Source organism: Antechinus flavipes, chromosome 4 (genome assembly GCF_016432865.1).
Source record: "Antechinus flavipes isolate AdamAnt ecotype Samford, QLD, Australia chromosome 4, AdamAnt_v2, whole genome shotgun sequence".
NCBI classification, from domain to species: domain Eukaryota; kingdom Metazoa; phylum Chordata; class Mammalia; order Dasyuromorphia; family Dasyuridae; genus Antechinus; species Antechinus flavipes.
The window spans coordinates 408,423,362-408,446,059 of NC_067401.1; the positions used below are offsets into that span (position 1 = coordinate 408,423,362).

The following is a 22,698-nucleotide window of genomic DNA, read 5'->3' on the forward strand; positions in this document are numbered from 1 at the left end:
TTTTTCTCCTACAGGTGTGACCCATGCAATGGGAGGCAGAGGAGGATTAAACAGAGGAAATATTAATTAAAAGCTTTGTAAACTATTATTGTAATTGTGAATAAGTTGAATCTGCTACTGTTTTAGTGTAATGTTTAATGAGGTTAAAAGTGCTTTGTACTTAAATTGGTATGCACACATTTCACCATCTTTATTAATAAAATCATTTCCATGTCAAAATATTCTTTTCTTTAAGTTTTTCATATCTTCTTTTAAAATCAGGCTTAAGGACATTTATACCAAACATTGGATAATGTTTGTCCAGAACGGGTGGTGATTAAGTTTGCTGTTCTGCTCGGCACATCAATATTGTAATATCGATCTAGATTAAAAGAAAAAAAATTTTGATGAAATGAGAATAATTTGCTTTTATTATTCCACTATATCCTTTCCCCCAATTTGAACATTCAAATTTTCTAATGGATAAGACATATAATAGTTTGAAGTATGAGCTTTTTTACTACATTTCAGATATGATATTACTAATAATTTCTAATTGAGTATTTTTCAAAAGTATAAGAGGTCATATACAACCATCTGGTCCAAACTTATCACTTTATAGATGAGAAACTTGAGGCCCAGATGGATTAAATGACATTCCCAACATCCTTCAGAGAGTAAGTGAAAGAGCTAGAATTCTTATTCTAAACTAACAAATGAAATCCTTGTAAAGTTCACTTACATGTCATTTGTCAAATTATTCAACCCACCTCCCTCCAAAAAAAGTGTCCACAGTAATCTATAAAATAATGAAACATTGGAGGAAAATTCTTGAGCTAATTAAGTGAATTTAGTAAACTTAAATTGATATATTCTGTATTATAAACTTGCAGGAAACATCACAGATGTCAGGTAAACATCACAGATGTCAGGTTGAAGCTACAAAATTTTACTTAAATTATTACTCTTATTTAACTTTACCTAGTTCTAAGCTCAGTAATGAGAGGATATGAATTTTTATACCTAAATTGAATTTAAGTGATTATTGCAAAGATATTTAGATTTTATCTGTAGTCATCAAGTCTACAGTTGTCTTTCAATTATTCATGGTTAAATAATCAGATAGCTATTAAGGTTTATCTTAATCACTTACCTTTAGAAAAAGCATAGTAATCATAACCATCAGGTTTCCTAATGTTAGGCAGTGCTATAGCTGAGGTAACCATGTTTGGAAGACCTCTCCAAATTGTATTCAATTTAACTTCATTATGAAGGAAACCTGCGTGTGACACATTTTTTATATATTAAAAAAAGTTAATAAATAGACTATAAACTCAAATCAGACCGTGAGCCAAACTGAGTAAATGAAACCCTTTTCCCAGACAGAAAAGTAAGATAGAATATAGCACTTAGCTTTGAGGTAATTTCTTGGAATAAAGGCCTGGTACCCAATAACTCAAGTAGTGACATAATTTTAAATTCTAGACTTCCCCCAATTTGAACTATTTAGGTGTTTACACATAGCTTTATTATATGAAGCCAAATAATCATTTAAACTTTAATTCCTAATACATGTAAGAAAATGTGCGATTTACCTTTTTGATAAGTAACTCTGACAGGTGAATAGCTTATTCTGATGGTATGTGTTTGGGAGGGAATGATAGCCCGTTCATAGCGTCGCCTTCTGACTTGGGTGGGTTCTCCATAAACTGAATAGTTTATAGCAGATCTTCTTCCAGAACACTTTTTAATTGGTTCCTGTTGGTAAGTGTACTGCTGAATGGTGCCACCTAATATGAAAATAGATTGTATTGTGAAAGTTGTTCAAATAAGAAAAAATTAAAAGTAGCTTTCAAAAGATGGACTGGTTTATTCATTTTTTTTTTGTTTTTGTTTTAAGCACCAAAAAAAATTATTTCAAGAGGCATTACAGTAAAATCATTATTAAACTAATTAGCAAAGAGGAATTTTTAGTTCACCTAACTTAGCCCCTTCAATTTGTGAATCAGAAAAATTGAAGCCTAAAAATGTTGTGTAACTTTACAAAGATATGGCAGCAAATTACTAATAGAGAGCAAATCTAGGGCACTAGAACCCAATCCTGTGACTCCCAGGCCAGTACTCCCCTTATCAATAAGGCAATTGTAGCCAAAAAATATCTTTGATACCAGTAAACCATAATTAACACAGACATTAAATAGATGAGTGTTTCCCTGGCAAAGTTTTAGCTAACAAGTATGTTGACTTGTGTACAAATCTTGAAAATGTCATCATTAAATCTGCAGACAATTTGAAAACTACATACCTCTCTTGAAAAAATACACAGATTCTGGCCTGTTTTTGTATTTTGCTATTGATAGAGCTGCGACTATTTTCCCATTTAGACCTCCAAATCCTTTAGCAATTGGTTTAGGATAACCTGGATCTTTTATATCATTGGTGAACCGCCAGTATTGAGAATCCTAATATGTAAAACAGAAAAGATTAGTAGATCTTGGCAGGAGAGGTGGGGGTGGGAGGAGAAAGGGAGGGTTTAATAAATACTTCCTATGTTAAGTGTAAGGTACAACCTTTAACTCAGTGGAAAATATTTTTTGTGAGTCATCTCCTACTCCTAACATGTTGCTAAGGTAATTTAAATTCATTTAGAATCACAGAACCATAGACCTAAACTGGAAGAACCTCCTCTCATTTTACTGATAAAGAAACCAAATTAAGTGTCCTGTCCAAAGGCAAACAATAAGGAGCCAAGGTAATGAAATCTAATGTCCTTTCCAAAGCATAAATGCCTCAACAATTTCAATACATTAAATAAGTGTTAAGTGCTTGTGGCCTGCTAGGTGTTGGGAAACTTTCAGTTTCCTGCTTTAAGGGAGATTGCATTCTATGAATTAATAACGAATCTGTGAACAAATAAATGTAATAATAAAACAAGTATCAAGAGAAAATCTTGGAGAGTTTTCATTCTGTGAGTTAATAATGTATCTGAGCAAATAAGTATAATGTTAAAACACATGTCAAGAGGAAATCTTGTATTTCATAGTATGGAGGGTTTGTGTCAGGAAAAGTCTCATTTAGGAAGTAGCAGCTGAGTAATTAGAGATTCAGTAAAATGGAGTTAAGGGAATATATTCTGTATCTGATGCATTGTGCAAAGGGACCAAAAGAAGAGATAGACTGTATGGGGAATAGGTAGCAGATTAATTTGACAGGAATAAAGAGTGGATGAAAGGGATAGAAGTGAAGAAGGGGAGGCACAAATTCATGCCAATCTAGATAAACAGTCCAGTATGAATCCAGTGAATATATTCCATTTGAGGAGCAACCTCATTAGGTTTAAAGAGGCCCATTATCAAAAATTTTACAGCTAACATATTCTCTTTTGCTTATTTTTGACTATTGAAACTCATGAGAGCCTGCTACTAAGTGCTAAAGGGTTTTCATTTATCATTGGTTAGGAGTAGCCTAAACTGATTAATCATTAAATATGTGTCTACTAAAAGATTAAATCGAATTCTGTCTTACAGATGCAATTCATCTTTTTATAAATCAGAGGAGAAAGAAAGTTAACTGCGGGTAATCTTAAGACTTTGTTGTTCCATCATTAAATATCCATTAACAAGAACATGCGTAGGACTGCTCTGTGATACTTCACATGAACCTATCTTTTTGAACCCTTATGACCAATAATACATCAGTGAACAAAATTACCACTGCTTTTTTCCCCCTTTAAGTTAGTTTCCTCACCTTAAAAAAGAAAGTTTTTCCTTCACAGTTACATCTAGTAAAAACAGTGTCAATGGGAGAAGGGATGCCCCAAACATCAGTAATCCTCCGAGCTGGTGATGGTGGAGTGAATGGATTCAACAACCAGAAATAATGACCTAAAGATGTAAAACAAGAATAAATAGTCACTTAGTTTTATCACAAAGGCCAGTTTATAATTGGAATTCTTTCAAGGAAGCCATCCTTATATGTACAAAAACATTTTGGAAAAACACAAATCAATATATGAATAAACAATTAGTGTTATTCAGAATTGTTGTCCAATGTGAAAAATCTTAATATTTTCAAAACACTAGGATAGCTATTAAGATTTTTCAAGATGCAATTCTTTTCAATAGCAAGGTGATTCAGGCCAGTTCTAATAGTCTTGTGATGGAGAGAGCCATCTGCACTGAGAGAAAAGATTGCGGGGACTGTGTGGATCACAACATAGTATTTTCACTTCTTTTTTTGTTGTTTGCTTGCTTTTTGTTTTCTTTTTTTTTTTTCTTTTTAATCTGCAGCATGATAATTATAGAAATAGTACAGAAGTATATATTGGATTACTCGCCATCTGGGGAGGAGGTGGAAAGGAGAAAAAAAAATTGGAACGCAACGTTTTGCAAGGGTAAATGTTGAAAGCTATGCATGTGTTTTGAAAATAAAAAGCTTTTAAAAAAAGATTTGTCAAGAAATTTTGAAGGGTTTTCAGAAAAGGATTGAGAGTTAAAATTTCAATTTCAAATAATCTGTTGCTTACAAGGTTAATATGTATTCTTCCTTAAAGTCCACCTATATCATGATATGGAGGTGACCCTGGGTCCTTGAAAGCAATGCCTACAGAGCTCAAGCACCAGGTTTCTACCATAGGCTGTGAGTGTCATCTTGTCAACAGTCTATGTCAGTGTCCAAGGAACAAATAGTTATTTTCAGAGAAGCCAAAATCCAGAAGGTTGGACAGAAATTGATGGCATTTTTAGTCACTTCAATTCACTTAAAATGTCTAATAAAGTATAGTAGAATTGCAGCCTATATAAAAGAAAAGAGTATCCAGATTAGAAAAACTAAGGGATCTGTGAAGCAAGCACTGAGATGCAAATACATATAATAGGATTATGACAGAACTGAAATTTACGTTGCAACCATCTAGCTATGACCTTGGACAACTCATCTACTTTCCTTCCTACCTTTATATATACACAACTATGCATCAAGCTTTAATTTAGTGACATCTCAAAAACAAGGTTATCTTTCCAAAAGAAAGGAAATGGAAATTTTGAAGTCATAGTAGTCAACATAAATGAAACTGGCCCAACCTTATGAGCGGAAAAGAAACATCTTACCTGACCAAGTATTTTGAAATGCATTTATTTCTCTTCAGGCTCTGGGTAAGCAACCACATTTTTCAAATAACATATTTTACAAAGACAGTATCAAAGTCCCAGACTCTGGCAGCATCAAGTAGATTCAACATCCCACCATCACCACCAAGACAATATTTCACAGTTGCAGTATTCTCATAAATGGCACAAAGTCAAAAGAAGAGATTTATTTTTTAATGTTCAGCTCACCTCTAAATGCAACTAATGTCCCATTGCGCAAAGTAGTCAGTCCATCTACTGGCTTCCCATTGCATAAGTTAGTCTCATCTGAAATAATTAGTATAAAGTATACATTAGTAGGAGAATGGGATGAAGAAGGAAAGGAGAATATGAAAAAATAACTTTTTTTTTCATTCGTCTAGATTTTACTACATACAGTGGTTTGGTTTGGGGGAGGCAGCAGGGAGGAGTATTCTAATTTCTGCTTTAAGATAACAGTTCAAACCAGAAGGGGTGGGATTGGGATTCAAAGATGATAAGATGATCATATATTTAACAGAACAAGCTTTTTTAAAAAGCTTCTTCATGGAATTTAAATATAGTCAGATGCCATGGTTCTGGTTATGTGGCCTTGGACAAATAACTCCTAGGCTTCAATTTCCTCCAGTGAATGAGCATGTTGGACTTCTAGATGATTTCTGAATCCAAGTCTAAAAACTTTGTGATGTTATGAGGAAACTTTAACCTAATGTGGAAAACCTTTATTTTTTTTGTTTTTCAATTCTGCAGATGGACAATAAATTAGGTTCAGAATTGAAAAGGAATAAAAATAGATTACATTTGGGAAATTTTGCATTGTTTTGAAAGACTCTAGGATTTTCCCTGAAACAAAAAACCAAACATTTTTTAAACCCAACAAATTTCCAATATGAGACATGGAATAACACCATCTCTAAAGAATCATAATTATAGGTTATTCTAAGGCAATAAGGAACTGTAATAAAGGTTATAGACTAAACACATTACCAGTGAAGAAATGCATTAAAGAGATTTTTTTTTAAATTTTGACTCCAAAAGGAAGTCAAATAGAGCTAAGACAAATGAATGAATAAATGGATGAAACAAAAACAGATTAAGGACCTTTTAGAAGCAGCATGACATAGTAGATAGAAATTGTACAAGAAGAACTCAGCTCATTGGCTATGGACCATCTCTACTTTAAGGCGTTCTCTAGTTGCAACAAAAGTGCCAACCTTTATAGGTAGAGGCAATTCTCTTACAGGAAGTTATCCCGATAAAATCATTAGATCAGTCTATTGTGTACCAGACGCCATGGTTAAATCCTAGTGCTAAAAATACAAGTAAGCAAAATAGTCTATCTTCAAGGATCTTACATTATCATAAAAGAAAATAGCAAACTATTGAGCCAGCCCAAAATAATGGGAAGGGTCATTTTCCAAGCATATTCTAATATGTATATGTAATAGTATTGTCCAATAAGTAATTAGCCTTAAGTACTTGGTTATCCAAGTGCACCTACTCAGAGTTTCAGCCCTTTACAGGTAACGTTGAAGTTTTCAAAAATATTTTATCAAAAAGATGAAATGTTTATAGGAGAGTCTACAGACTAAAATTCAGTCAACTTTTTTGGACAGTATGAAAAAAATGTATGTGTCTTAAAGAAAATTATTCACAATGAACTTTCTTGGCTGATGTGAATGGTCACTGTAGTAGTTAGTGCCTTGGTTTCAAAAAACTGATGATTCTTGTCTATCTAGAGAAACATTTCAAATGTGAACAGCTTCAAGGTACCAGAAACATCTCAGGAATGGCTGGTAGAAAATCAGGGTCCTTCAATTCAAGACCACTGAAATTATCTACTGAACTGCCTTTGTGCCTGTGTAACAAATTTTTTGAAATATCTTTTTGGAGTTTTGGTGAGCTTATTTTTTTTGTTTACTTGCTTGTTTAATTTTTTAAGTTAGACAAAGTATTAAACTCAGTTAAATAATTTACTCTCAAATGTTTCCTATAAAAAACAAAGTACCAAAACATGATTACAATTTCCTAATTATTTTAAAGAATAACTTAAATGAAATGAGCAAAACCAGGAGATCATTATATACCTCAACAACGATACTGTTTGAGGATATATTCTGATGGAAGGGGATCTCTTCGATAAAGAGAGTTAATTCAGATCAAAGATGGACAGAAGCAGCTATACCCAAAGAACACTGGGAAATGAATATAAACTGCTTGCATTTTTGTTTTTCTTCCCGGGTTATTTCTACCTTCTGAATTCAATTCTCCCTGTGCAACAAGAAAACTGTTCAGTTCTGCACACATATATTGTATCTAGGATATACTGTAACCTATTCAACATGTAAAGGACTGCTTGCCATCTAGGGGAGGGGGTGGAGGGAGGGAGGGGAAAAGTCGGAACAGAAGTGAATGCAAGGGGTAATGCTGTAAAAAAAAAAAAAATACCCTGGCATGGGTTCTATCAATAAAAAGTTATTTAAAAAAAAAATAAATAAATAAAAATAAAGAATAACTTAAAAATCACCATCTCCTAGTCTCAGGTAATAATCTCTAGAAGTAGCCTAGACAAATCAAAAGCTATCAAAGATAACAAGATTAAACCACTTCCAGATGTTCTATCTTACCATTTTTCCTTTGATTCTTATCATGGCTAGTCTGATGGAATGTGTATTTTTGAAATACTAATCATTTCAAATAATATAATTTCATAGACATATCATCAATATATTTAGAAGAATATCAAACTGTTTAAATTACCTGAAAGCATTGGGGTGTTACTAAAGTCTTGACCAGGTCTCCTTTCCATATACATGTTAGAACCCGGGATACCTATTGGAAAAAACACAGGAGGTCTAGGATTCAGATAAGGCTTCTCCTGCTCAAAAATATTCAAACCTTCATTCTTTGGAGTGACATCTGTTATGGTAAGAGTTGTTATTTCTGAGTTTGGCCTTCTGTTGGGTCCAGGAGCGGTCTGGGGGGTAGCCTCCGCCAGCGGCGTAGAATTCAGATCAGTTACTGTTGACGTCTTCAGGGTAGTTGTCTTTTCACTTGTAGTGATTTTAGATGTAGTTTCTGGTTCCTGAGGTGCAACTGTGGGCTTCTTGTTTGTTAGTTTAGGATCTGGAGTTGGAGCCAAAGGAGTAGCTGTTTCTTTAGTTACAATGGTCGTTTCCTTGGCTTTCGTGGTCGTCTCTTTTGTCTTAGTGGTTGTCTTTATGGGTTTGGGTGTGGTCACTTTAGGGACAGTAGTTGTCGTTTTAGACTTCGGTGTCACTTTGGGGGCAGTAGTCGTCTCATCTGAAACAGTAGTTGTTTCTTTGGTTGTGGTGGTTGTCACTTTAGAAGCAGTAGTCGTCACTTTAGGAGCTGGCTTTTTAGGGGTGGGAGTTGTCACTTTAGGACTTTTCTTATCTGATGAAGTAGTTTTTTCTTCAGCTGTGGTAGTTTTTTCTTCAGCTGTGGTAGTTTTTTCTTCAGCTGTGGTAGTTTTCTCTTCAGCTGTGGTAGTTTTCTCTTTAGCAGTAGTCGTTGTCACTTTGGTGGCAGTAGTTGTTGCTTTAGCTGTAGTAGTTGTCTCTTTAGTTGTCACTTTCGGTGAAGTGACTGCTCTGGTTGTCACTTTAGTGGTTGTAGTTGTCACTTTTGGGGAAGCAGTTGTAACTTTTGGAGTAGCAGGTGTATCTTTTTCAATTACTTTATCCTTAGAAATTGTAGTCACTTCAGGTGTAGTAGGTACAGAAGTTATATCTTCGGGTGTGGGTTTAGGGTCTTCAGGTGTAGCTTTGGGATCTTTGGGTGTGGGTTTAGGATCCTCAGGTGTAGGTTTAGGGTCTTCAGGTGTAGCTTTGGGATCTTTGGGTGTGGGTTTAGGGTCCTCAGGTGTAGGTTTAGGGTCCTCAGGTGTAGCTTTGGGATCTTTGGGTGTGGGTTTAGGGTCCTCAGGTGTAGGTTTAGGGTCCTAGGTGTAGCTTTGGGATCTTTGGGTGTGGGTTTAGGGTCCTCAGGTGTAGGTTTAGGGTCCTCAGGTGTAGCTTTGGGATCTTTGGGTGTGGGTTTAGGGTCCTCAGGTGTAGGTTTAGGGTCCTCAGGTGTAGCTTTGGGATCTTTGGGTGTGGGTTTAGGGTCCTCAGGTGTAGGTTTAGGGTCCTCAGGTGTAGCTTTGGGATCTTTGGGTGTGGGTTTAGGGTCCTCAGGTGTAGGTTTAGGGTCCTCAGGTGTAGCTTTGGGATCTTTGGGTGTGGGTTTAGGGTCCTCAGGTGTAGGTTTAGGGTCCTCAGGTGTAGCTTTGGGATCTTTGGGTGTGGGTTTAGGGTCCTCAGGTGTAGGTTTAGGGTCCTCAGGTGTAGCTTTGGATCTTTGGGTGTGGGTTTAGGGTCCTCAGGTGTTGGTTTAGGGTCCTCAGGTGTAGCTTTGGGATCTTTGGGTGTGGGCTTAGGGTCCTCAGGTGTAGGTTTAGGGTCTTTGGGTGTAGGCTTAGGGTCTTCAGGTGTAGGTTCGGGATCTTTGGGTGTAGGTTTGGGATCTTTAGGTGTGGGCTTAGGGTCCTCAGGTGTAGGTTTGGGGTCTTTGGGTGTAGGTTTGGGGTCTTTAGGTGTGGGCTTAGGGTCCTTAGGTGTAGGTTTGGGGTCTTTAGGTGTAGGCTTAGGGTCCTCAGGTGTAGGTTTGGGATCTTTGGGTGTAGGTTTGGGGTCTTTGGTGTGGGCTTAGGGTCCTCAGGTGTAGGTTTAGGGTCTTTGGGTGTAGGCTTAGGGTCTTCAGGTGTAGGTTCGGGATCTTTGGGTGTAGGTTTGGGATCTTTAGGTGTGGGCTTAGGGTCCTCAGGTGTAGGTTTGGGATCTTTGGGTGTAGGTTTGGGGTCTTTAGGTGTGGGCTTAGGGTCCTCAGATGTAGGTTTGGGGTCTTTAGGTGTAGGCTTAGGGTCCTTAGGTGTAGGTTTGGGATCTTTGGGTGTAGGTTTGGGGTCTTTGGGTGTAGGCTTAGGGTCCTCAGGTGTAGGTTTGGGGTCTTTAGGTGTAGGCTTAGGATCCTCAGGTGTAGGTTTGGGGTCTTTCGGTGTAGGTTTGGGGTCTTTAGGTGTGGGCTTAGGGTCCTCAGGCGTAGGCTCAGGGTCCTTGGTTGTGGACTTAGCATCGTTAGCAGCTGTCATTGTCTCTGTAGTCAGTGTTTCTTTTGCTGAAGTAGTTGCCTCTTTAGCTGTAGCTGAGGTCTGTTTATCTGTACTAGTCACCTCTCTAGTTACAATTGTTGTCTCTTTAGCAGCTGTGGATGTCTCCTTTTCAGTTGTCGATGTCTCTTTTGATGTGACCTTATTACTCTCCTTGGAAGCTGCTGGAGGTGCTGCTGTAGTCACTTTGAGGATTGTGGTGACTTGAGTGGGCCGGGAGGTAGGAACATCAGTGTCAGGAGCAGCAGTGGGCTTGTCTAATCCACTTCCTGGGTCCTCCGCAACTGGAGATGCTGGAGTAGGTTTATCTTTAGGGTTTCTCTTCTTTGAATCTTTAGCTATGGAAAAATGCACATCTCAAGTTATTCTCTGAATAGTCCTTGCATTGCTTTCACATACAGGTCCTGCCTCTCTCACTTACTAGTTGTGTGATTTTGGTCAAATTCTGTAACTTCTTGGGGCTTCAGTTTCCATATTTAAAAATGGATCTAATTACCTATATTCCCTGCCTCACAATGCTATCATCTATATCAATAGAGAGAAAAATGTAAAGGATAAAAAGCATTAGGAAAACATAATATATTATTATTATAGAGGGGGCAACTTATGGAATTTCAGGGCAAATAAGTATGCCCATCCCTTCTAGTACCATTATTCTTCTTTCCCAAATGTTTCTTCACTTTATTTCTCTTCTCCAATTTGTTTTCTCACTCTTATCATCCTATAATCCCAGTTCCCTTCTCTGTTATCTCAAGAAACACTTTTCTCAGCCCTAGTTCTTTCTTCCTGTATACATATGCCTATGAGCTGTTATTCTTTCTCTAGTTTTCTTTCTTCTCTATTCTTTCCCTACTGTTCTTACACATATGGAATCTAATATAGATTTCTGCAGTAAAACAAAAACAAAACAAAACCAAAAGTTGTATTCCCCACCAGTTTTCCTCAAGACATTTATAACTTCAGGTAATGTGGGGAATACCCCTGAGGTAAATATGGAATAGATGTGAAAACACTATAGCCAACTCAGTTAGCAGAGAGATCAAGGAGTCCAGGAGCACCAGAAAGGAGAGAATAAATTGTATGTGCAAAGTCACTGAGTAGGAAGAGATATATACATATATGTGAGTGGGAAGATATATGTATATAGGCATCAGAAAAAAAAGAGTAAAGGGAATGAATAGAGTGAGGAATGGTGGGTGAGATTTGGGACTTAAAGAAAAGAGTATAAGAGCCAGTAAGAATAATCCTCCCCTCATCCCTTCTACTCCTGGTACCTATTTAGTTGCTAAGTATGGTCAATTCTACTTCTACAACATGTCATGAATCCATGCCCTTTTCCTTCACTTCCAGCCCTACTTCAGGTTCTTATCACTTCTTTCCTAGATTGTTGCAACAGCCTTATAACTGGACTCCTATTTACCACTTTGTCCTCTATACCACTGCCAAAAATTTCTGAAAGCAAAATCTGACCATGTCACTCCCCCTCATAAAAACCTTCCTTCTCACCTTGAGGACAAAAAAAAAACAAAAAACAAAAAACAAAAAAAACAAAACTGGCTCCAGCTAGCCTTTTCAGATTTATTTCATAACATTTCCCATCCAAATTGGCCTAATTGCTTTTCATGGAATGCAGCATTCTTTCTCCGGCCTCTATGTTTTTGTGTAGGCTGGAGTTCCCTCTCCCAGCTTTCTGAAGCCTCAGAACAGATGCCACCTCCTCAGACATAGACACACACACACATATACATATGCACGCACACAGACACATTCCCAAAGAATGGAAATAATAAATCACTTCAAATAGTTGCATTATTTGAATTCACACTGTAGATTTCAATATTTCCATTGGGGTGGAGCCACTACCATATTTTACAGAATTATAAATTCAAATAGTATAAATTTGAATGCATTTCAGGGGATTCATTATTCCCACTAATTAAGACCTATTCTGTGTGTGTGTGTGTGTGTGTGTGTGTGTGTGTGTGTATTCACATATATAGGCAATCCCTATATATGTTTGTGTGTGCATATACATATATATATATACATATACATATATATATAATATCCCCAAATATTTAATGCAGTTTTAAATTTAATAGCCAAAAACATGCAGCTATGTATTTATATGCATGTGTAATATATGTATTCCAAGGATAAGAGCTGTTTTTCTTCTTTTCTTGTATCTCCAATATCTTGTACATAATAAACATTAAGAATTGGGTTGAATTGGGTTGGAAAGTTCATTGTTTTTGTTAATTTGCTATAAGAGGTTAGCCATTAATTTCCTCTAGGATCTCCATCTTGGCCTGTTTTCTAACTTTATTCAAACATAATTTCCAAAAATCTTCTGAAACAGTATTATACGGTTATTGTCCCTTCCCCAACTTTAAAAAGAAAAATTAATCACCAAATTCTACTGCCTCCACCCAATATTTTCAAGTTATCAAATCTTAATTTAGCATTGATATAGTATTTGATCTGTATCAATGCTCAAACCTTTGGGTTTCTTCTTGAGTGCTGAATTAGCAGCTGAATTTTTAGAAGACTTGGTTTTCCGAACAGTTGAAGAGGAAGAAGAAGAGGAAGAGGAGGATTCCTGATTTTCAGAAATAGAATGTTCTGTAATTAAATAAAGAAGTGGATTGTGTGAACTGTAACTTTTCCACAGTAGTCCATCCAGTTCCAATGAAACAAGAATGGAGTCAGATCTCTTATTGTTCAGAAAATGTCTACTTCCTGTATTAATTTGAGTAAAAGGGCTCATTAAAAATTCCCTTGCACATGATAGGACACATTTCAGTCATGAAAGAAGATCATCAGACTAATGTTGGCTGGATCAATTTCTCTCCCACACCCCATCCTTGCCAATACTCTTCCAAAGTACAACATTCTTAAAAGCCAGATTGAGGGCATACTTAAATGGAGCTTTTTAGATCATGTTGATTTATACCTATTTTCAATCCTGGGTTTGGGAAACCAAAGAGATATTAATGAATATGATTTTGCCTTACCTCCTCTTTAAAAAAAAAAAAGAGAGAGAGAGAAAAATTTGTTTTAAGTTGTTCATTTTCAATGGCGACAGGTAAGTGGCTCAGTGGCTAGAGTACTGAAACGGAGTTTAAGTCCTACTGTAGACATTAGAGAGCTCTGGGACCTTAGACAAGTCATATTACTATTTTCCCAGTTTTCTGTTTTGTAAAATTATTTATTATATGAGATATTTTTAAGTGCCTTGCAAACTTTAAAAGCTATGTATGTAGCTATTTTTTCCATACAAATTAACCAGTCTTTTATGTGTCTGAATGTTTGTAACTTTTCACGGTCCTATGATTAAGTGCTAATACTAGTCCACCATCTACATGTTATATATTTACTTAGGAAAAACTTCCATTTGTCATAGTTATCTTCTTCTTACCTTCTGTTATTTCCTCTGATTCTACCACTTTGTCAGAGGTCCTCTTCTTGGGAGTTTTGGGGGAACGTTTAGTTGTTGATTTGACAGTTTGAGGAGCTTCTGGAGATGGCCGAGGAGTTTTTGGAGATGGCCGAGGAGTTTTTGGAGATGGTGGTGGCGTTGTTGGATTATGTACTAAAAACAAACAAGATCAATCAGTTAGTGCTAATTTCACAATGCATATAATTATCAAAACTATTTAACTGTTAAGAGTAAATCTAGTCATACATGGGTTCCTTTTCATTTTGAATACATCTGTCACTTCTAGCTAAAAATATATCTAATTATGTGAGCAAATGTTCCTACAAACAAGTCCATGTAGATTCCTAAGTATCTAGTCTGCAAACATTAGTAATTGGGTCACTTTTGAAAGTAGTTACTCCAAACCATTTCTGAGATAGGATGTAATGAAAAGAGCCATGAATATAGCAATTTCAGGACCTGACTTGGAATCTCTACTCTGTCATGTTCTTGCTGCCTGCATGACTCTGGATGAGTCATTTCACTGAGCCTCAGTTTACTCAGAAATCTAAGGATCCTTTCAAATTTGGATCAGTCTCTATTACCAAACAAATGTACTTTCCCAAGCTGATGTGAACCCCACTCTAACACACACATATATCATTCTCTTTAGTTAGAACATTGCGTATGTGAAACTTATTAGCCAGACAACTGACAAGATTAGCAATTTATCCTTCTGAATTGTATTCTCCCTTGAATAAAGGTGATTGGGCAAAGCATTTGACTGCCTGGCACAGCAGATAAAAGATTAGGCTTTGGAGACAGGAAGGCCTGGCTTCAAGTTTTGCTTCTCACATACATTAGCTGTGCAATCATGAGAAAAATCACTAAATCTCTCTAGGTCTATAAGATGATTTTAAATATGAATAGCCCATCTTCCTCAGTATGTAGTTTTTCACAATGAGAGTTCCCCACCCTTTGACCCAGCAGTGTTTCTATTGGGCTTATACCCCAAAGAGATACTAAAGAAGGGAAAGGGACCTGTATGTGCCAAAATATTTGTGGCAGCCCTATTTGTAGTGGCTAGAAACTGGAAAATGAATGGATGCCCATCAATTGGAGAATGGTTGAGTAAATTGTGGTATATGAATGTTATGGAATATTATTGTTCTGTAAGGAATGACCAGCAGGATGAATACAGAGAAGACTGGCGAGACTTATATGAACTGATGCTAAGTGAAATGAGCAGAACCAGGAGATCATTATATACCTCAACAATGATACTGTTTGAGGATGTATTCTGATGGAAGTGGATCTCTTCCATAAAGAGAGCTAATTCAGTTTCAATTGATCAAAGATGGGCAGAAGCAGCTACACCCAAAGAAAGAACACTGGGAGATGAATATAAACTGCTTGCATTTTTGTTTTTCTTCCCGGATTATTTATACCTTCTGAATTCAATTCTCCCTGTGCAACAAGAGAACTGTTCGGTTCTGCACACGTATATTGTATCCAGGATATACTGTAACCTATTCAACATGATTGCTTGCCATCTGGGGGAGGGGGTGGAGGAAGGGAGGGGAAAAATCGGAACAGAAGTGAATGCAAGGGATAATGTTGTAAAAAATTACCCTGGCATGAGTTCTATCAATAAAAAGTTATTTAAAAAAAAAAGAGAGAGAGTTCCCCAATTTGATTTGAACAATACACACACACACACACACACACACACACACACACACACACATTTATGAGATTTTTTTTCTCTGCAGTGTTTTATTTCTCTACATCCCCTCATCACCACCACCACCATTCCCATTTCCTCTCCTCATCTTCTGTGACAAACAGCCAAAACAAATGCCAGTGTTCTGAGTGAGGTTAGTCTTACTCACCCTCTGTTCTTCTGATAGCTGCATGAGCTCTGAGCTAAAATGTTTAATTAGGAGGGTGTTGTCTCCATCATTTTTGGGATATGCTCCAATTAAAGCACTGACCAGCTAATATCTCCCCATGGACTCTGCTGCCTTAGCAGTTTTCCTATCTTTTCCTGCTCCTCCAAAGAATTGGAATCACGCTTATCAGGTGTTTCAAGAATGTTTAGGAAAAAAAGATAAGATTATGCAAGTTTTTTTTTTTTTTATTTACTTCCCGAAACTATCTCATTTTCACGAAAGAGATTTTGCAAGTAATACCTTGGCAAGAGACATAATCAGGTATTTAAGATTCTGTTATTGTTGTTATTTTTCTATCCTAAAAAAAACCCTAAATAGTTTTTAGTAAAGTTAGGTGTAGGGACTGGACCTGTTATTGTATTAGTATAGAAGACTATTTTATTATACACTATCATTAACATGCTATTTGTATAATATACTGATGAAGTAAATACTATTAGCATACTATCAGTATAATTTAGAAAATTGTTTTATCTTCAAATTCTTCTTTGTGAAAGAAACTTCCTACTAAATAGTGCAGATTTTGGTCGAATTATGGTCTTGAAGTGATCAGGTTTAGATATTGGGTGCCTTAATTGAAGTCATTGATTAATGACCATATCTGACCTTAAAATTCAGTATACAGTGACATGTAAAGGTGGACAAATGCTGGAAAGTGTTTGACCGGAGCTGTGGTAGACACTTACTTTCTTCACAGAAGTCTTCATAATCTGGACAGCACTTGCCATATTTTGTACAGGCAGCGTCACAGTCACATTCTCTCCCTCTGGCAAATGACTCAAAGCAACGACCTTTACAGGAAAGCTCTAACCAGAGCAAAACATTAAAAAAAAAATTATATATCTGTGTTTGTGTGCGCGCATATGTGTGTGTGTGTGTAGATAGATAAATGTCATACACTGAGGTATTCCACAACTTATATTCTAGAGTAAATTTAGATATTTCTTATTTGTAAATTTTTAAAGCATTTCCCCGTAAAAACAATTCTTTTTTAGTGGTTAAGTTCCATACTAGCCCACAAAAATTTATATTGGAAGGAACCTTTTTATATACTAGAAAGAGCAACAGCTCGTCTTACTTTTGTCATTTACTAACCTTGTGATCTTAGGCAATTGTCTCTATCTTAAGCAGAAATTCTGAGGGGCTTCTCCTCCCAGTTTGTTTTTATGCTGTTCTGTTTTGGCTTGGGGATTTTTTAAAGACAAACCCGGATATCTTTTGCCTTCTTACCTAGCCTTAAATCATGAAATGAGTGTTGCCTCAGATAAACTGAGATCTGGGACAGACCTTAGCTTAAAAAGGCCAAGGTTTCCCACTACATATGGAGTCATTTCAAGTCATCTTGATCTGTGTCTTGCCTCTGGACTCAAAATGATCTTGGAGGGGAGAAGAGAGGCTAATGACTTTGCAGGACCCTGCCTCACTAAAAGTTAAGATATCCCCTTCCTGATGTCATTGATTCTCTACCAGAAGGAATAACAAACAACAAGTTCAGGCAAGTCACTTTACTTCTCTAAGACTCAATTTCCTCATCTATAAAATGAAAGGATTGAAGCAAAAGGCTTCCCTTTCAGCTTTAAATCTAAAATCCTATGATTTTATGAAATACTGTAATATTTAACATTATCCCCTGAATCCTTAAGTAATTCCATAGTTCAGAGACATTATAGTTCAAATAGATAATTAAAGATTGTCCTGGGAACATAACTACTCTTAATACTATTATTTTTATGGAAAGTTCTGCTTATGATTCCGGAAGCAAAGGAACTTGCCTCCTCTGTCTCTTCTCTCCATTGCTTTGATGGCCAGAGTGATAACTACATGAAGTAATTATCTGGAAACTCTAGAGGAGTGTCATTTTGTTTCTAGTGTGACTTAGACCACCTGTTTGTATGTAAAAGATGTTTTGAGGTATTTTGTAACTCAGGATGCCTTCATTATAGGGCAGAGGCTTCAGATATGTGGCTGCAGGGCCATATGTGACTCCCCAAACTCCTAAGTGCAGCCTGTATCAAATTAAAATGTAATTGTAAAATATTTAGCAAAACAAATAAAAATATAACAAAACATAAATAATATTACATTTTAAAACTTAAAGCATTTTATGGCCCCAAGCAGAGATTATCATATACAGATTATAGGACCATTTCTATTTGAATTTGATATCACTTGTGTAGGATGCTATCCAAGTGAAATTTTTCTTTTTCACTATCTCCTCCTCAACGTAGTTGTACCAGATCTATGAGTTTTATGTCTATCAGAAGTCATATTCCATTACAATAAATTTTAAGTATTTGTCTCAATTATTGTAGTGGAATTATATAACATCAAATATTACTTTGTATAAATGGGTTTAGACTTGCAGATTTTATGTTATATAGGAAAGACTTCTATGGTAATGCTATTCTTCATAATAGGATTTAATATGTATCATAAGGAATAAGAAATAAATTTGAACAATTCTGATTTAATTATATACCACGGGATATTTATATGTTTTTAAATGATTTTTATCATTTTAAATCATTTCTTTAAAAAAATTGGACTAATTAGGGTCCATTTAAAGAACATCCTTGTCAAATTACTTTTCAAGTTAGTCTTTACATCTAAGTTCAAAAGCAAATGTTACTTTAACAAGTTACAATAGTGATTTTCTATATATTGAATATTAAATTGATTTTATACTCAAGACAAAGTGGTTTAAAATTAATTTTGATTTGGAGCAATATTATCCACTGTTGACTTCCCAACTTAATTACTTCTAGATTTCAACTTTAACTGATGTTCCACCTTGGATACCATCTTGTTTATAGTTTGATGTTCTTTAGAGATCTGATGGCTAATATTAAACATTTGAATAATGCATATTTTACATGAATGTCCTAGAGTACAAAAGATTAAGCCTTACCTTGAAGCAATGAAACATTCTAAATTCTCAAAAATAATTATTAATTAGAACATTTCTACATGTAACAAAAAAAAAGTCTATGTTACTATGTTACTCACATCTAGAAGAGAGGATGGGATGTTGATTTCCTAAGACTCTATATAAGAGTCAGTTTTTGTGTCTAAAGGTTTTGGTGCTATTTTCAGATACAACAATGCAACATTTATGCAAGGGGAGGGAAAGACATACAACAATGAAATGAAACATAGAAGCCATTCAAAAATAACAAGGGGATTAGGATCACAGGGAGAGATCTCAGGAAACAGTGCTCCTTTCCAGAGGGCCTATTGGGTTTAAGAACTTACCCACAGTGCAGACTTTCTTGTAATCAGGACAGCACTCCATGTAGTATTGACAGTTATAATCACAGTTGCAGGCGGCATCTCTAGTATACCCTTCCCCACATCTCCCTGCACAGCTTGGTAAATCTAAAATTACACAATACTAGTGTAAACATGACCAAACCAGCTGATTTGATACCAAGGGAAACAGTGAATGGAAAAAAAAAAAGGGTCAGGGAGAAGAAGCATAGGACATAGGGAAATGGGCAGGTTTTACTATGTGCCCATTGGATTGAAAAAGGAAAATATACTGTAGAAAAGATTTATGGTTGCTATTCTCTTGTCTGACAATATCATTTTCTCATTCTAAGGATCCCAATATATGGAGGAAGGTATTCATATTTTTAGGAATGAGAGAGGAATTCATGGGTTCCTAGGACACAGCCATTGTGACCAACATCAGCCTGTATCAGGATCAGAAAAAAAGCAATTTTTTTTAGTTCCCATTTAAATATTTGCTGGTAGTGGCAACAGATCATCCCCCAGAAACTCCTATTACAAGATGGGTTTGAGGTGGGGAACTGTACTCTTTAAGGTTCTCAGATGCTCACACCTGGGAGGTCAAATGAATGAGAAATAGCCAAATTCCGACAAGTACAGCTACACATGAGAGTAAAGGTAACAAATAGAACTACACGAGGCAACAAAACCACAAGACATAAGCACAATTGTCTTCCAGTGATCAAGCAGCAAACAAGAGAAAAGCCTCTTAATAATCTCCTTGAGACAAATAGCCATGGTTATGCAGCAGTTGCTTTGATCTGCTAGAGTGAAAAATTATTTTTGAGCTAAAAAGGGAGACTGAAACATGCTGACAAAGACCCAAGAAAGTGAACCCAGAGCACCAATAACAAAACCCACAAACATCACATAGATTAGAATAATTCTCAGCCTCACAGGCAAACATGTGTATACATATGCATATGCATACGCATATGTACATCTCTATGATTCATTCAAACTTGTGAGTAATAGATCTTTGAAACAGCTGAAAAAATTAGCTTAGTAGATAAGTTAACAATTCTCAGAAAGAATGTATCCTACCTTTTTATGTTATCATTATTAATCACATTAGTTTTTGTTTTTTAGTTTAATCATTGCAAAGTACAGTGAAGGAAGAAAGCTTTTACTATGTGAAAATTAGTATTAAGTTGTCACAATACATAAACTGGAAAGATTTCTCATTTTATTTTCATGATAATCAGAAAGGTTCACCAACACCGACAGCTTTTCATTTTTGATATTTCATATGTTTTCATCAATCTAAAAACATCATGGAGATATCTAGTACAGCTAATCTGCATTCCTATTTTGACAATCAGGATTTAGCCATTTATTTTAGTATTTTACTATAACAATTCAACATTAAGAATTTAATTTCACATTTCCAATCTCTCTCTCTCTCTCTTTTTTTTTTTTTTTTTCTGAGATTGTTCACCTTGGGAGGGAAATCAGCTCTTAAAAGTCTGGTGATTTTAAGAGGCATCTAATAAAAATAAATCATATATTTAAACCTTTTATTAATGTAGACCAAATCTATGTATGCATTGAAATATGTGTTCTATTCACTGAAGAGTACATAATATTTATCTAGATCAGAGCAAATACGGCAGAGTAGACAAAGTGTTATGCTTGGAATCAAAGAACTGAGGACTGATGGTTTCAAAGCAAGTCACTTAATCTTTCAATGCCCCAGACAACTTTCTAGGACTATAAATTACAAATGGGCGAAGAAAAATGTGGAAGCCCAGGTCTAGAACCCTCCATCAACACAGAATTAGTCCAGTGACACTTAGGACATTGGATTGATAACCTGGTTTTCAAAACCTATTTCTCTACTTACTTTTCTGGGTAAATCATTTAACCTCATTAAGCCTCAGTCTCCTCATCTATACCATGAAGTGGTTGGTCTTGGGCTTGATGACCTTTGAGATTCCTTCAAGCTCTAGTCATGTGTATGTATCTGTGTGTGTGTGTGTGTATGTTCAATGCTATCTTATTAAAACAATAATGATTATTCATAACACTTTTTCACACTTAGATATACTTGATGCCAAAACAATGAGTCCATTTATTTAATGCAAAAGGAAGATTAGTCAAACTCTTACCATTATTTTCACCAAAAGTAGTTAACTTAATTTTTCACTTATTTAATCAATTGCTTCAGTTACATTTCTTGTGGTCACAAACTACTTCTTCCAAGTAGTTGGTCAGGCTATGTTTTTTTAACCCACCAATAAGGAAGAAGGGTTAGTTTAATTTAATCCTTAAATAACTATCTCATTTTTTTTTTTTTTTTGTGGGGGTGTTACAGACCTGTGATTTCATAGTGTGATAAAGTTCTGCCATGGAAGCCCACTTCATTTACACAAATTGTTATCTCACCTATAGTCTTAGAGAATTGTCTGGAGCATGCAAAAGTGACTTGCCCATGTTATAGCTATTGCATGGCAGATAGGTCTTGAATCTAGTTTTCTTGATTCTAATACCTATCACCTGTGCAATATACCACATTGCCTCTTTCAGGAGTCCTCAAACTACGGCCTGCGGGCCAGATGCAACATCTAAGGATGTTTATCCCCCTCACCCAGGGCTATGAAATTTCTTTATTTAAAGGCCCACAAAACAAAGTTTTTGTTTTTACTATAGTCCAGCCCTCCAACAGTCTGAGGGATAGTGAACTGGCCTATTTAAAAATTTTGAGGACCCGTGCCTGAAAAAAATATCTTGAAATGTGGAGAGGTGGAAACCATGGTAAAATATAAAGCATCTTCTACTTTCTTCTTTCCTCACCTCATAAACATAAGCTTATATATCCTTTTTACATGGTTCTTAAGATTTATAGTGTGCTAAAACTAAAAAAAAAATCAACAATTTTGTTTAAATGGTAAATTGTGTTTTCACAATATTATTAACAGAATACTGTGCAATAATTCTTAAGTGAAAACCCCCATTTAAGTGAGTTAGGCTAAGAATGAAACACCATTTCAAAATTTTGTTGATTAAGGTACCTTGAGAAGAAACTTGTATCAAGAAAAGACAAAACACCAGCAGGTGAATCGGAAGCATTTTCCATTCCATGACTCTTTTCAGGTTTTGAATCTTCTCTGAAAAGCAAAACCAAATTATTAAATGACTAGCTTGAAGAACTACATTATTCTACTTCCAAGGTGAAGACTTCAGTCATTTTAAAAAGCCATTTCACTGTAAAACTATAATACTTTAAATGTCAGCATGGACGTCTAAAAATAATTAAAAGTTTTTCAATAAAATCTTATTTTCCCAAATACATATAAAGATAATTTTCAATATTCATTTTTGTAAAACTTTGTGTATTCTAAATTTTTCTCCCTTCCTCCCTTTCCTCCTTCCATACCAAGAAAGCAATCTGATATAGATTAAATATGTGCAATCCTTTTAACATATTTTCATATTTGTCATGCTATGCAAGAAAAATCAAACCAAAAGGGGAAAAATCCCGAGAAAGAAATATCAAACAAACAAAAAGATGAAAATACTATTCTTTGATCCACATTCACTCATTATGATTCTCTCTCTGGATGTGATTGACATTTTCTATCCCAAGTCTATTGGAATTGCCTTGAATCACTATAAGCAATTAAATTTTTTGGAGGAGATGATCATGTCTAATTTACAGTACCACACTATAAATAATCGTGTTATTATGTTACATAGGATAAAAATAATGTTATTGTCAAACTATTATTACTATGAAGCTATCATCATATCAAAATAAGCTCAAAT

At 35.6% G+C, this 22,698-nt stretch overlaps 2 protein-coding genes across 2 annotated transcripts in view; one reads left to right on the forward strand and one right to left on the reverse strand.

The window, feature by feature from the left end:
• TPR (translocated promoter region, nuclear basket protein) overlaps positions 1–219 on the forward strand; it is a 70,945-nt gene extending 70,726 nt beyond the window's left edge. The window contains exon 52 of the mRNA XM_051998768.1: positions 15–219. Within this exon, the coding sequence (XP_051854728.1) occupies positions 15–70 (56 nt within the window). The 3' untranslated portion in view covers positions 71–219. The remainder of the gene's footprint in view (positions 1–14) is intronic.
• PRG4 (proteoglycan 4) lies at positions 166–22,035 on the reverse strand. Its single transcript, XM_051996778.1, is given in 15 exon segments — positions 166–361; positions 1,133–1,258; positions 1,575–1,769; positions 2,285–2,441; positions 3,727–3,863; positions 5,316–5,393; positions 7,866–9,026; positions 9,068–9,466; positions 9,469–9,807; positions 9,810–10,613; positions 12,775–12,897; positions 13,694–13,867; positions 16,332–16,451; positions 18,898–19,020; positions 21,945–22,035. Coding segments are annotated over 15 exon segments (4,104 nt in total). The 5' UTR covers positions 22,015–22,035; the 3' UTR covers positions 166–263.
• Positions 22,036–22,698: the final 663 nt, after the last annotated feature.